This window comes from Cryptomeria japonica, chromosome 7, assembly GCF_030272615.1.
Source record: "Cryptomeria japonica chromosome 7, Sugi_1.0, whole genome shotgun sequence".
Classification (NCBI taxonomy): domain Eukaryota; kingdom Viridiplantae; phylum Streptophyta; class Pinopsida; order Cupressales; family Cupressaceae; genus Cryptomeria; species Cryptomeria japonica.
This window is the reverse complement of record NC_081411.1, coordinates 184,328,787-184,344,764: the sequence shown is the minus strand read 5'-3', so window position 1 is coordinate 184,344,764 and position 15,978 is coordinate 184,328,787. Positions and strand designations below refer to the sequence as shown.

At 36.6% G+C, this 15,978-nt stretch overlaps 1 protein-coding gene across 1 annotated transcript in view; it reads right to left on the bottom strand.

Moving 5' to 3' along the window:
- Positions 1–1,855: 1,855 nt before the first annotated feature.
- The window catches only part of LOC131056348 (uncharacterized), an 80,138-nt gene continuing 66,015 nt past the window's right edge, over positions 1,856–15,978 (bottom strand). Inside the window, exons 7-11 of the mRNA XM_057990701.2 lie at positions 7,904–8,018; positions 6,559–6,690; positions 4,582–5,133; positions 3,249–3,850; positions 1,856–2,972 (exon numbers count right to left, since the gene is read on the bottom strand). Coding sequence (XP_057846684.2) covers positions 2,046–2,972; positions 3,249–3,850; positions 4,582–5,133; positions 6,559–6,690; positions 7,904–8,018 — 2,328 coding nt within the window. The 3' untranslated portion in view covers positions 1,856–2,045. The remainder of the gene's footprint in view (positions 2,973–3,248; positions 3,851–4,581; positions 5,134–6,558; positions 6,691–7,903; positions 8,019–15,978) is intronic.

Here is a 15,978-nt window from a genome sequence, read left to right as displayed (position 1 = left end):
TCTTCATCTCTACCTCTATCTTCCTCTTTCACTCTCTATCTCTAGAATGGTCTCCCTCTCTCTTTCCAAATGTCTTTCTCCCGCACTCTCTTTCCCTCTTCCTCGAACATTATGTTTATATTACATTTCCTCTTTATCTCTCTCCATATTTATTCTTCCATATCTCCTTCTATCTTTATCCCTTTATCTCTCCATCTCTTTCGACCCCTATATCTCTCCCTCTATCTACCTCTCTCCATATATCTCTTCCTATCTCTACCTTTATCTTTCTATCTCTTACTCTCTTATTATCTCCCTCTTCCCCTCCATACATTTCTCCCTCTCTCTCCATATCCATCTTGTTAACCTCTCCCTCTTGTTCATCCCCCCTCCGTATCTACCTCTTTATATCCCTATCTTTGCCCCTGTCTCTCCCCCTCTTTCCCTATTGAAAATAAAACATGATCCTATTAGAAATGGAGCCTAATTATCTTCGAAATTAATAGGTCCTATCAAATGACCTCAGGTATTGCATAAAAGTATGCAAAAAAAAGACCAAAATCTTTCCTCGTTGACCTTCCAAACCTCTTCAACATACCCATTGCACACCAAGATGGAATTGCTAGTTTAGGTTTTATGTTGAAAGTCATTTTATTATGTAAATAAAAACAAAAACAAAAACAAAAATACAATTATTCTACAGTAAGTAAAATAAGATAAAAAAATTAGATATGATCTCGTTCAAGAATGTCTAAGGTTAAAGAATGCCTAGTTTGATCAATAATGTTTTCAGCTCAGATGCTAACAATTCTTAAACAATGTGATCCGGAAACACTATAGATCAATTCTCATGGATTGTGGAAACTTGATGTCTACTAATGCCTAGTTTACCTTAATTTGTTCAAGCGATACAAACCTCATTTAAAATAAGAAAATAACAGAGTCCCCTTATAACCAAATGAGTACTTTGTACGTATATATACTTGGTTTTCTTTTAAATAGAGAAGAGTATTTTGCCCTCCAGCTGTAATACTGTTGAGAGCCGCTTTATGGTGGGCATTACCAATTTTTGTTCCTGGACTTACTGCAGCATTGTACGCATCGTGATCGATACTTTTGCTGGCCTCTTTTGTCATTAGGGTAAATCTTTGTGCTGCTGCCTTCAGCACTATCCAATACGCTACACTATAATGTCATTAAATAATTCGATCTACAGTATTATGCCGTGTCTACAGAAGGAACGCGCAGCCTCCGTCAAAAGACGTGGGAGAATGGACATTAACTCGTCCAAATGACGTGGAAAAAAAAAGACAGGAGAGATTCCATCGACAAGATAAATGCCACGACTGCGACACTGCCAAAAGAGTGGTAACGTTGCCTTATCATTGAATGCCTTTATTTCGTAAGGAGACTTTTGTTTAGCTGGACTGACACTTTTTGTTTAGGTGGAATCAGATATAAGATTTGACGTGGATTGGGTGTCCGGGAGGGCTTGGATTTACAATTTTAAGTTTGTTTAGATTTTATAAAGTGACTTGTTAAATTCTTAGATAATTTAATAAAGTAAGTATGTCTATGCAATTGTCATCTAGTTTTGGATTCATTTAATCATTTTTATAATTATATAGTTAGTTTAGTTGAAAGATTAATGTAAAGAAAAATGATTATTTAACATTTATAAATATAAAATTATATAAAATTCAAAAATTAATAATTTATAAAGTATTATTGGAACATACAAATATCATATCAGCTGGAAACATGAGTATCTCAAATAAATATGTATCACAAGTATAGATACTTTGTACACTTTTAATAATATGAAAACTATTCATATTATAAGACATACTTGAATACAGTCAAAATCATATAGACATTTTAAACTTTGAACACTTCACACATAACTTTTTTATTAATCAAAACAGATTACAATAATAAAAATAATTATAAGCAGCTTATCCAGTATTGAGATTAATGAGCAACAAACACTAGACACATACTTGACCGGTAAGTTTTAACGTGGGGAATTTGACAGAAAAATTAGACTTATATAAGAAGCACTTTTTTCAAACATTATGAATCACCGAGAATGCTTTTCCTTCGTTACTCGTAGCCATTTCTTTCTCATCCTGAGACGTATCTTCCTCAACAGCATCTTTCTTAGCCATATGCTCATGGCAATCCCAATAAAAAAAGGCAAGCCACTTGCTTATGGACCGGCGCACATAGTCCAAAAGCCCCCATCTTTCTAGTTTCTTCCACACCCACTCCCCCACCCAGTCAGTAAGAAAAGGAAGTAGACCATTTAAGTAGTTGAATCTGGCCTTCTTCACAGAAAATTTTGCAACCATGTAGAAAAAAGTGAAATTAGCACAGGAGCAGATGAACAAGCACGACCCAAGAACGACCCAACCCAGCTTGTGAGCTCTGTCTGCAAGCATGGCGTACACTGCAAGCATGAAGCCATACGCTGTAAAGGCAAAAGTGGCGCAAACCAATAGATTGGTGACACAGAGGAACAATACTTTATCTCCTGTGGTGATTGGTGTACTCATCTGCCACATCAGCACCACGAAGAGCGACAGAAAGAATGCCACGCAGTCAAAGATGAGAAAAAGCTTGAAGGTGTCTAATCCAAGCAGAAGCGGTGAGCCTTCTCCCTTTTCTCCTCCCTCCACAAAACCGCCCGGAACAGTGAAAGCCGCCGTAAATGACATTGTCGCTAACAGAACTGCTACCACTAGTTCTGTATTGCGCCTGTCCTCATATGTTTTGTCCACCATCTTTACAGCAATCTCGTGTTTCTCTGCGCTCACCTTTGGAGCGCTGTACAAGAAAGGCTTGCGCTTCGAAGGATAACTAGCCAGCACTGAAATTATCTTGTCAGATTCGTGATACTGTGTGTTCTCTTTCACAATATCGAGGGCCGTTAAGCCTTCCTTGTTAAGGGCAAATCTGTTTATACCCCGTATACGGAGAAGCGACTTAACCATCTACAAAATGCACACTCAAATTAAGTACATAAAAATTGATTGTCTATTTAAAACAATTATGCTTATAGATTTCTGATTTTTCCTGAATGAGCTTCAGATCCTATCTCCAGAGGAGATACTTTCATTAATTTCATTTTAATATTAGCTATTTCAACAGTTCACGAGATCTGGTCAAGAAATCTTACACAAACCCAAAACGTATATTTCAACACATAATAGCTGGTTCAAGGAAAAATTTTCAGTAGCAACCAAAGATTAGTATAGAAAGAAACTTACATTGAAGTTTTTCTTCCTGGCTGCAATATGAAGAGGCGTGTCTCCTTCACTTATCTCTGAAAAAGTATCCTTCTTTTCTGCGGGAAGCGTGTTTTCTCCACTTTGCAGGGGCCTTTTTGCGGCGATTTGCAGAGATTCGTCTCCTTCACTTATCTTTGAAAAAGGATCCGTTTCTCCAGCCGGATCTGTGTTTTCTCCACTTTGCAGGAGCTTTTCCTTTGGAGGCTCTTCGACTCCCTTGTTGACCAGGTATAATAAACCTAGCTTTTCATTCAAGTAATCAACAATTCGCACTTGGCTAACTTGGGCAGCAAAGTGAAGCACATTCATTCCACGCCTAGCTGATATTTCAACGGCGTCTGGCCTCCCCTCTATTAACTCTTGTACTGCTTCCCGATGCCCCAATTTCACTGCCACACATAGCGGAGTTTCTTCTTTGTCATTGACAGAGTAGCAAAGTTGGGGTTCAATCCTTATTAAACGCCTTATTATATCCACGTCGTTCCTTTCAACAGCTATATGTAAGATTGTATCTCCTTGTTTGTATTTTTCTTGGATTAAATCTTTTGCATTTGACAGCTCCAGTATATGATCCGCCAGAACTGTAAAACAGACATCCAAATTTATTACCTTAAATCAGATAAGATCTCGTTCAAAAATTATCAAGGCGAACGCCCAGTTTACCTTTGCTCAAGTGATGCGAACCTTATTTAAAATAAGAACATAAAACAGCTCTAATCCCCTAAATTAACAAAAAAAATAAATTAACAAATGGACAATAAAATCATTAAACGTCATAAGCTTTGAAAAATAAAACATTATAAATATATATGCTATCAACTGTAAAGGAACCTGAGCTGAAGTAATATACTATGAACAACATAATTTTAAAAAAAATATTTAAATGAAAGATTTTTGTATCATTCATAAGATTAGTTTTCAATCTGAAATGGAAATATGAATCTTAGGCTAAAACCTCATCAAATAAGAATTAAGGATTAGTGATACTCATTTCACAAATTTATTTCTCACACAATCTTAATCTCATTCCAGTATTGAGTTCCTTTATTCAACAAGACTTAATTCCTGAAAAACTCATTCAAATTTACCAATAGAAAAACAGAACTGCTGGATCTTGCTATACAATTGTGCTCATGCCATTTCAAGTGAAAGAAAAATTTGGACATAGGTGAAAAGCTTGATAATGAGATTTAGACTATTGGTTAGCTAGATTGGTCTTACAACTAGAATGATTAAATTTAGAAATTCCTAGATCTTAACTAAATATGCTATATCGACATAGAACATAGAAACGAATACGCAAAAGACTAACCGGAATCTCCTCTGTTTATTGCAACATATAAGCAGGTCCTCTTGTCCTCCGTTTTTTGCCATAGACTTGACTGACATACGGCTAACAGTGCCTCCACTGTGTCTGAATCGCCGCTCTCGTAAGCTTTGAACAGAACCGTTTCACCAAGCTTGTTTCGGACATTCACGCCAATTTGTTGGTGTTGGAGTAGAACCTTCACAACTTTGGAGAAACCTCCCTGAGCAGCCAAATGCAACGCAGTATTTCCTTGGGCATTGGTAGCCTTTACAAGTTCACGATTGAGCTGTAGGAGCTTTTCAACAAACTTTAGATTTCCTGCACTAGCAGCTAAATGGAGAAGAGTATTTTCCCCTCCAGGTGTAGTACTGTCGAGAGCTGCCTTAAGTTGGTAACTCTCGATTTTTGTTCCAGGTCTTACTGCAGCATTGTACGCGTCGTGATCGATCCCTTTGCTGGCCTGTTCACGCTCAGTTGCCATAGCAAATTTCTGTGTTGCTACCTTCAACACTAGAATGATGCCGTGTCTATAAGGGGAATACGTATCGTCGGTTCAAAGAATGGGGAAAATGGGCATACCCATACCCGTCCAAAAGGCGTGGAAGAAAAAAGACTTTGAGCAGATTCCATCGACACTGCCAACTCAGTGGGAACGTGAGCCTCGTTGCCTTATCCTAGAATGCTATTTATTTATTTATTTACCATCTACTTGAAGTGACATTTGACAGACGATTGACCAGCAACTAAAGTGACCATTGACATAGGACTTATTTGTTTAGCGGGCATACCCATACCCGTCCAAAAGGCGTGGAAATAAAAAGACTTTGAGCAGATTCCATCGACACTGCCAACTCAGTGGGAACGTGAGCCTCGTTGCCTTATCCTAGAATGCTATTTATTTATTTATTTACCATCTACTTGAAGTGACATTTGACAGACGATTTACCAGCAACTAAAGTGACCATTGACATAGGACTTACACAACTTTTGTTTAGCTGGACTCACAATTTTTCTTCAGCTTGAATCAGATGTAAGATTTGACCTGGATTGGGTGCAAGCGAGGTCTTGAATTTCAAGTTTGTTCATGCTTTATAATCGGTCGCTGTTATTCTAGTTTCAAAATGAACTTTTCGTACAGTGTGATAGCGATCTGTTAGTCAATCACGGTCATTTATAGCAAAATCGACAGTGTAAAACACACGACTAACACTCGTGTTAGTCAATCCATACTGCCGTTTTGAAACCACAATAGACTCATCCCTTACAATCTGACTTATATTATTAATTGTTACGTTCTCAGATAATTCTATAAATTTTGTGTATCTGTCCAAATGTGATCTGGATTCGTTTTGATCTCAAATTTGTAGGATAGTGACGACTCTTCCCTTTCTCTAACCTACCCACCCTTAGATTCGCCTCTTTCAAATAAACTTTTTTAAACACAGAGGCTACATCAGTAGTGAAGGGTGGGGATATCCGTATACAGTATTATGCTGGAAAATGGATACGGGTCCACATAATATAATAATAGACTTGCTTTAAAGATTAAAGAGAAAAATGAACATCTCGTCAAACAGGCGTGGAAAATATATGCAATAGAGGGGAGTCCATCGAGAACATTAACCCCGTGACTACGACCTCGCAAAAGGGTGCCAACGCTACCGTGATTGATCGCTCTGTTTAGCTATTCGGTTAGTTGACATGACATCTTTTATATTGTCAATTACCTTCAATGCTAGCCAAGATGCTTACATTATCAGTAAATAATGTGACAGCACGATTATCGTGTGAAATGGATACGGCTCTACAGATTAGAATAGGTGGCCTCACGTTAAAGTAGAAACTGGGCATAGCAGTCAAAAAGATGTGGAAAATATATGACACAAAGGAGATTCGCTCGAGGGAAAATATTCCAGGACTGCGACACTTCCAAAATGTGGCAATAAGTTGTTTCAGAAAATGAATTATAGCTTTATTTACCGTCACGGAGGAGGAGGAGAGCGTGTCCTGTCACGGAGAAGGAAGTGCGTACCCTAAGCGACTGCCCTGTGAGTGTAACGTCTGGTGGGTGTATTGCCTGCGGCGTAGCCGCCTCAGGCTTTTCAACTTTTGCTATGAGGATAAAGGAAGAAGCACGTCAGATAGGAGGAAACCCTAGTCAAAGCGTTACAGACACACCTACATCTGGTAGAATGGACGAGAATCAGCAAGGAATAAGCATAGAAGAGTCAAATCACGGAGAGAAGAACGCGGTTTCTACACCATGTGCCGCGAAGTAATGGACCATCAGCAAACAACGATGGTGGAAGTAAAACCTTAGAATTTATGTTACCGGATGAAGTGATTGATTGCATTGAGGATTGTCAACACCGTTCTGTAATTCTGTTTCTTCTTAGAGGAATACCATCTGAAACTGATTTTTACAAATGGGCTAAACTAAACTGGGAGAATTAGGGGATGGGAGATAGAAGCCATGAGAGGGCTAGGAAAGGGTTATGTGTCCTGCAAGTTTAGATTTGCTGAGCATGTCTAGGTTGTGCTACAATATGGGACCTAGGTTATTTGCAGCCAAATTCGGACCATCTAAATCCCGCTACCCGATGTGAGTTGAGCTTCTCTTTTTAAACCTTGCCTTCAGGCCTTATCTCAAAGAGAGAGTGTTTAAATTGGGAAGAGTTATTTGGTGCATGAATAACGCGGTAAATTCTCTAGCTTGAGGGTACATCCTAGAGTCTTCGTGGAAATGGATTTGAACAATCAACTTCCTAAAATACATTAAACTCATTGGTCCTAGGTTCGAGTTTTCCCAACCCTTGGTTTATTTAAACAAATCAATGCATGCTTTTACTACCGACAAGACGGGCATTTGATTATACTTTATCGTCTCAAATGGACTAGATTGGTGGTACAACCTCAAATTCCTACCACAAATAGCCCGCAAATGTTGCAAACTACATCCCAACCTCCAATTACCTCTGAAGTTCTTACAATCATTCAAAAACCTACCAATTCCTCTTTAGATGACCAAAATAGAAATGTTAAGCTCTCTAAGACTTTGTCTACCCCCTCATATAAAGACACAGTAATGTCTGATGGTTGGCAAATTGCAAGGAAAAGAAAAGAGCCTTCTAGACCAGCTACAATTCATAATAGACATTCAACCCCTCAAAGCCTTCCATTGTTAGAAACTAGCCCCCTTACGAGGTCGCTTGATTGTTCTTCACCTACGAGGTCTCTCTATCATACTTCCTCATCTCCTCCTCCTTCTGTGAAACATAGATCAAGATCCTCCTCATCTATTTCTATAGAGACTTATTCTGCTAACCAATCAATTGCTCTTGCCAACTATTTTGACATGTTGCCATAGGAAGAAAATCAGTCCTCTTAGCCATGAATTGCAAAATTTTATCACGGAGCGTAAGGGGGATGTCTTTAACCCACTGCAAATATGGTATTAAGCAGACTATTAGAAACTGGAAGCCTAATGTTGTTTATCTCTAGGGAGTCAAAATTAATCATTCTTGTCTTGAGTTTTCTCTTTGTAATGTGTGGAGAGCTGCCATATTTCTTCATACATCCCACAGAGATGGTCGAGGTGGGGCTGTTATTGGATTGTCTTCATGGATTTATAAATTTTTCATTAACAAAGGAGAAGACCCTTCACATAGTTGTGTGTGAGCCCTCACTTCTATTAATGGACAACCAATTGGATTTTGCTCTATTTATGCACCTAAAAATGCAAAAGAGAGGTGCCTTTTATGGGATTAGATGGCTAACAATTTACCTAATGCAGATTGGGTGGTAGGAAGCGATTCTAGTATGGTGGAACACTCCAGAGATCGCAAGTGGAATAGCCATATTAAACTAAGTTGTGAAGGATTTGACAAATGGCTAAATTGTAAAAATAGCATTGGAGTTGTTGATCCAGTCTATAAGCAATTCTCTTCTCATACTCATAATTGGTTCACTCAATCCACTTGTAGATTTGGAGATGATAGGAAAAATAGTAAGATCAATTGGTTCAATGTCTCTCCCAACCTATAGTTGGTGCAAGATTCCAATGGTTCTTATGTTATTGTTGATTAATCTCCCACACTATTAGATCACTTTCCTATCCTTTCCTCTTTATCGAGGTCTCAAGACAATTGCAAAACAAACCAAATACCTTATAAGCTTAATAATTTGTACCTTAAGAATCCTTCTTGTATGGCTACCTTGATTGGTATTTGGAACTCCATCCCCAAACCCAAGAAGGGTGAGTCTTACAGAGAATGGTGGCATTATGTTGTGTCTCAATGTGTAGAGTTTCTATGCTTCTTTGGTAAAATACTTGCTTGGCAAATAAAATACAAGGTAAAATCCTTTCAAGGGAAGTTGGAACATTCTAGGAAATTACTTATGTCTAATCCAAATGATAGTTGTTTACAAGATTTTGTTGCTTCCATTGAGACTAGGCTTCGTATGTTTGACATATATGAGCCATACTTCATTGGTGCAAGGAGGGCAATAGAGGCTCAATGTATAAGTGCAATAGAGGGAAACAATTTATAAGTGCAATTCATGATGAAAATAGGATTCTTTGGTCCAATCCAGAAGAGATCAAATCCATGTTTCTTCAATCCTATAAGAACCTTTTAGAGAAGATGTTTATTAGCATGGTGGACAATTAATATTAGAGGATATCTTGAAAGATCTCATTCCTATGAAGGTCGATCTGAAGTAAAGTCAGTTCTTAGATCGTGAGTTTTCTATTGAAGACTTGGAACGAGCTATTTTTTCTATGCCCCCTAATAAAAGCCTAGTTTTGATGGGCTCTCAATTGAGTTTTATCAAACCATGTGGCCACATATCAAAGAAGATTTTTACCTTCTTTATTTGGAGGCTATAGCACAAGGTTCTTTAAAGCCTACTATCAATAAAGGGCTAATTAAGTTAATTCCTAAAGGGAGAAATGAAGATTCTATATCTGGTTGGAGGCCTATTACTCTTTTGAATGCCTCATATAAAATTATAGCTAAAGCCCTTGCTACTTGGATAAAAACTATAGTGAAAAAGATTGAAAGACCTAAACTAATAGGATTTCTTGGAGGCAAATTTATTCTCGATAACTTAATGTTGCCATGGGAAACTAGTGAATGGGCTCTATCAATAGGACAAGATGCATTACTGGTCAAGTTGGATTTTTACGAGTCATATGATAGAATGTGGTGGAGCTTCATCTTTCAGATTCTTCAATGTTTGGGGTTTGGACCCAAGATTTGTTTATAGATTACGATGCTCTTTAATGATGTCAATGCCCAATTAGTCATCAATCGATCCCTTTTTAATTCAGTCCCCATGCAACAATCAATCAAACAAGGATGTCCATTAGCACCTTTCTTATATGTTATTGTTGCTGATTTTCTTGGATACTTATTAGAAAAATACAATTGAATGAACTTGATTAAAGAGATTTCTATTCCCCACAATGTTGCAGTGCTTAACTTGCATTTTGTAGATGATAGTATGCTATTCATTCAAAATTTAGAAGAGGAAATTAATAATGTGTTGGAGGTGTTGAACCTATATTGCTCAATTTCAGGTTCTAAATTAGCCCATCCTAAGACTGAATTTTTTATGGCGCAACATGTTTGTGCACCTCCTTAGATCCCCAATGACTAGATACATATTGTAAATGAGGGAAAATGTTTGAGATCTTATGGAATTAAGATCCAGATTTAATCCAAGATTCTCAATAGAGTACAAGAAGCTATGGTGAATGAAGATTTAAAATATGATGGATGCAAAATAAAAATGCTAGAATGCAAAAAGTATGCTCCAATGTTAGATTGTCAATTGCTAAATTGCTTATTTGGATCCTATAAAGATGAAAGAATCCTCTTATATAAAGAAGACCTTAGAAAATGGAGGGATACGATTAAGAGGTGAAAAGATAAATGGTCAGCTAGGATTAAAGGGTATGTAGAGAACAGGGAAAAGTTTAAGAAAACCGCCCCCCCCCTTCGGACAAGGTGTAAAAACCTAGCAAAAGGTGTATAATTGCCGAGGAAAATATTAATTTTACAGGCGAAATTTTGTGGTTTACGGAGAAAAATAATAATCTCCATTGGCGAATCATTCGTGATCGCTCAAAGTTTGTGAAAAATCCTGACAAATTGTAATGTTTTTAAAACCAAAAAAATATTTGCATGGGTGAATTGTAATATTGGCAATTTCAAGCTATTTTCAAACCATAAAAAAAATATATTGGTGATTTCAAGCTATTTTCAAACCATAAAAAGTATATATTGGCGATTTCAAGCTATTTTCAAACCATAAAAAAAATATATTGGCGATTTCAACCTTTTTCCAAAACGTAAAAAAAAAATATTGGCACCTCAACAGTCCCCGTCAAGTCATTAAAACACATGGAACACAGTCGTCAACCCTCTGCTTGAAAGATTCCCCATTAGAAAATCTCATGACCTAGCGACAAGCCCTTATGACTCTATCTCCAGCTCGCAAGCTGAAAATGCTAAGCCTTCATAACCTCGAGATCTAGCAACTGAGGGAAACTAAACTGCCACTCGCCAATTCTCGACCTCAAAATGTTATGTCCTCGTCACCGTAGCGACTTGGAGATAGTGGTAACTTTAACCCTTCTCACGTACTCGCCAACATAGAACTGTTTATCTCTTAACCACTAGCACTTCACTTGCAAGCTCACGGCTTGATCACGTCTTCAAACATTTAACCTCGCGAGCTGGCAATAACCATAAAACTTAACCACAAACTGTCTACTCGCTAGCTCACAACCTAAAAATGCTAACATTAAACAAACATGAGAGCTAGCAACAACTATATGAAATGAGTTACTTGCTAACTCTCATGGCTATAAAGCATGACATCAGACCAACTCGAAACCTCGTGACCAAAGCAATTTCATTAATAATCTTCAGCTCGCTAATATAAAACGCTAACACCCAAAAAGATAGAGACCTCGCAATTTAAAGCCAAACCAACTTGTCACCAACTCGCGGCTTGATCACCTCTTCAAACATTTAACCTCGCAAGTTGGCGATAACCATTAAACTTAACCACAAATTGTCTAGTCGCTACCTCACGACCTAAACATGCTAACATTAAACAATCATGAGAGCTAGCAACAACTGTATGAAATGAGTTGCTCGCTAAATCTCGTGGCTATAATGCATGACATCAAACCAACTCGAGACCTTGCGACCAAAGAAATTTCATTAATAATCTCCACCTCGCTAACATAAGATGCCAACACCCAAAAATCTAGAGACCTCGCGATGCAAACCCAAACCAACTTATCGCCAACTCGTGGCTTGATCAAGTCTCACACATTTAACCTCGTGAGCTGGCGATAACCATAAAACTTAACCATAAACTATCTAGTCGCTAGCTCACGACCTAAAAATGCTAACATTAAACAAACATGAGAGCTAGCGACAACTATGGTGGCAAGCTAATATGTACAAGGAATTTTTAAGGCTTGGATGCCATCTCATTCCTAAGGGACTAGTTTGAAGGTTTCTCCTCAGTCGAGGTTGATTAGATAAGCAAGGACAACAATTTCAGAGGCATAAAAGGATTGGATAGCTTCTGAGTTAGAGAGGGGAGATCACAGATTTCTCTGAGAAATCAGACGTTGCTTGTTGGCAGGGATTCTGAAGAAGAATTTGTACAATCAAGGAGAAATAAAAGCAGAACAAAATCATTCACATAAGATGAGCCTTAGCAAGATGCAATGGATTTGATAGGCATGACTTCTAGAGTCACATTGAAAACACCAAAATGATGATTTTTCAGGTGAATGAGCATCACCAAATGAAGCGTTAAAAATTTATATATAAAATAGAATGGTGACTTAATTGGTACAAGAGAAAAGAAACCTTTTTCATTTTCTGAGAGTGAATGGCTTCTACAACTGCAGAAGTTGATGGACCAGAAACTTTGCCAATTCCAATGTAAAACTTTATGGTAGTATCTTTAAGTTTTGGGCATTTTGATGGCCCCCCAATCCCTTTAGTTTCACCACCCTGAGGAGTCTTACCCTTGTCTGACATCCCAATCCCTTCACCACTTTGAGGAGTCTCAGTCTCACCCTTTTCTGACATCTCAATCCCTTCACCACCCTGAGGAGCCTCACCCATGTCTGACATCTTGAGTCTTGACCTCTCACTACGAATTAAAACTAATACTATCAAGTATGAAGGAATGATTAATTACCTTTATGCCTTCTCAATTCTGTGAATCAGGAATCAGGAATGCCTGGGCCTGTGTTGCAGGATTGTAACTCGGGCCCTCCGCCCTACAATCAACTTTGACATTCCAACTCAAATTGCAGAATGCGAATCAAGAGCTCCCAAATTTACTAATCAGACACGAACAAATTGTAAGAAAGAGTTTTTCAAACTGTCAATTGTATTTATATCAATCCATGATTGCATTTTTGGCAAATTTCGTAGGCATTTCAAAATGCATCTTGATTTAAGCAGGGTGAAATGGGTCCTCAAATGCTTATAATGTTTTAATTGATATTGGCAAATTGGGCCTCATTATGCTTAACGTGAAATTTAACAATACGGGAAATGGACCGACGTGTGCAATGAATATTTAATTTACCATTGGTGAAATAGGTCCTGGGCATAGGGTAGTTTTACTATTTCTGGTGAATAACGAAGGTAATTTAATACCCACATCTAAGTGATTCCAGGTGAATATTACAGGCATCCACATGGAACAATATGTGGTCAATGGTGAAGCCAGAATACAGTGGACCATTAACCCCAAAATTCTAGGCGATTTGACCACCGTGCTGCCCCAGACTATTCGCCATTTCCTGAAAAATGAAATCGTGGAATTCGCCAATTGGCTAAGATTCACCACTAAAAAACTCTCTAGTAGAGAAAATGATAAAATAATAAGAGGGTAGTTAGGAAAAATAATAAAATAATTGAAGAGAGTAGGTATAGGAAAATTAAGAGATAAATGACATGTGACATAGAGTGAAAAGGATAATGAATTAATTAAATAAATAAAGATTTATTTAATTAATAAAGGAAGTGAGGCCAATTAAATACATAAAATATTTATTTAATTTAGGGAAAGGAATAATTTAAATAAATAAAAATATTTATTTAAATAGGGATAGGGCTAGAAAATGATAAATGAATTAATTAAATAAATAAAAATCTATTTATTTAATTAAGTTGCACAATTTTAGGTGTCTACATTTTGCCCCTTTTTAAGACAATGTAGCCTATTGCGTTGGGTCAAAAAAGATGGTCAACTGACACATGCCCCAAAGATATCCTGGTAAGGGTGATGAGTGATTGATTATGCCCCCTCAAGAGATTAATTGAACAGATTGATGGAGATTGATCTCTCAATAGATTATAGGAGTAAACATTGGATGATTGCTATTGTGTAAGTGATTAAGTTGACATGTACATTTGATGCAAATACACAATTGATGAGGTGTAACTGAACAATTGATGGAAATAATCAGTATAGCCAGACTGATAACCTTATTAAGTTGATTGAGATTGATTGAGAGTAACGCTAGTGCAAGACAAGGTGATCCAAAGATTGATTGAGAGTAACGCTAGTGCAAGACAAGGTGAGGCAAAGATTGATTGATTGGTTGATCCAGGGACATTGAGATTGCAAGAAGCAAGTTAGTTGATTTGATAAAGCGATTAAAGATTTAGAGACATGCATTAGTTGGATAAAGCATTTGATTGAGCACTTTGCAATGAGAAGAATGAAGAAGATGATGAAAGAGAGATGAAAGATGTGATGAAAAGACAAAATTAATGAGAAGAAAAATTATGAGAAAGAGGATATGAAAGGTGATGAAAAATTCTTGTGATTTTTAAAGTGCTTATATCATCATCAACCTTATTATTGCAAAAGAATAAAACTCATCTAGATATGAATAAGACCAAAATTAATCATCATACCAATTGCGTGAAAGAAAACACATTAGACAAGAAAAGATTACCTTAGTTTACATCAGACTGTTATGTCCTCGATGATCTTAGATGATCATGTCCTATAATGAGTTATCATATTACTAAGGAACAATCCACAAGAAGCAAACAAGTGAAGATGCCCCATCCTCGCCTTTCTAGTCAAAGACATCTTGAAGATAAAATCTCTAGTCAGAAACATCCTAAAAAATCTAAAAAACATGTCCCCAAAGATAAAATCAAAACAATCAAAAGACATAATCAAACAAATAGACAATATGTTTTATACCACAGTGATTCTCATTCAGTTATCATGCTAATTAGATATATTAATAATGTGTTATTATGTCTGCTCAATCGTAATCTCGTCACAACATGATTTCATTGAAGTTCAAAGCTGCATGCTCATCTGAAGTGTTTGTGTCTCTTTAATGTTTATTACATGTTTTTGGATTTTTAGGATTTTCAGAGTTGTATAAATGTTTTAATTTTTTAAGGACTTTTTATGATTTTTATGATTTTTTAAGGACATTTTATGATTTTTTCAATGTTTGTGCCTAGTGTCTAGCAAGGCAAAAGTGATTTTTATAGAAATGGATATAAGTGAATGATGGTGAAGTCTTATGTGATGTGCAATGACTATCCCACAATAGGATAACATGTTAATCCAAGCACAAGGATCACATATAATAATATATGTAAGGAAGTTAAGTAGTGGAACAACTTCCTACACTAACCTTGAGAGGAGGGTAATGCAAAAAAATTTACAAATCATCACAATAGTTACAAAAAATAGAAATACTCATTGTAGACACCTAAAATTGTCCTGTTCAATTAAATAAATATTTTATTTATTCAATTATCTAAGCCTAATTCTTCTATTAATTAAATAAATCTTTATTTATTTAATTAATTCATTTATCCTCTTCTAGCCTTATTTCTTATTTAAATAAATACATTTATTTATTTAAATTATCCTTTTCCTAAATTAAATAAATATTTATTTATTTAATTATCCCATTTCCTCTATTAATTAAATAAATCTCTATTTATTTAATTAATTCATTAGCCTTTTCTACACATGACACATGTCATTCATCTCTTAATTTCTACACTACCTACCCCTTTCATTATTTTATTATTTCTTCTACCTACCCTCTAATCATAGTCGACCTCCTTTTACACCTCTCAATCTTATCCCTCCATTTCTTATAGTGTCTTCTATATAAGGAGATGCTTCCTTCATTATCAAACCCTAACTACTTGATCAATTGACTACACTACGATCCTACTTGCAACCACATTTCGTTCTTTGTTGAGCTCTTGTGCACATAAAATCTGAGAGCAAATATATCAAGCAAGATCAATGCAGATAGGAAGAATGGAGATCAAAACCCTATTGGACATGTGATGGCATAAT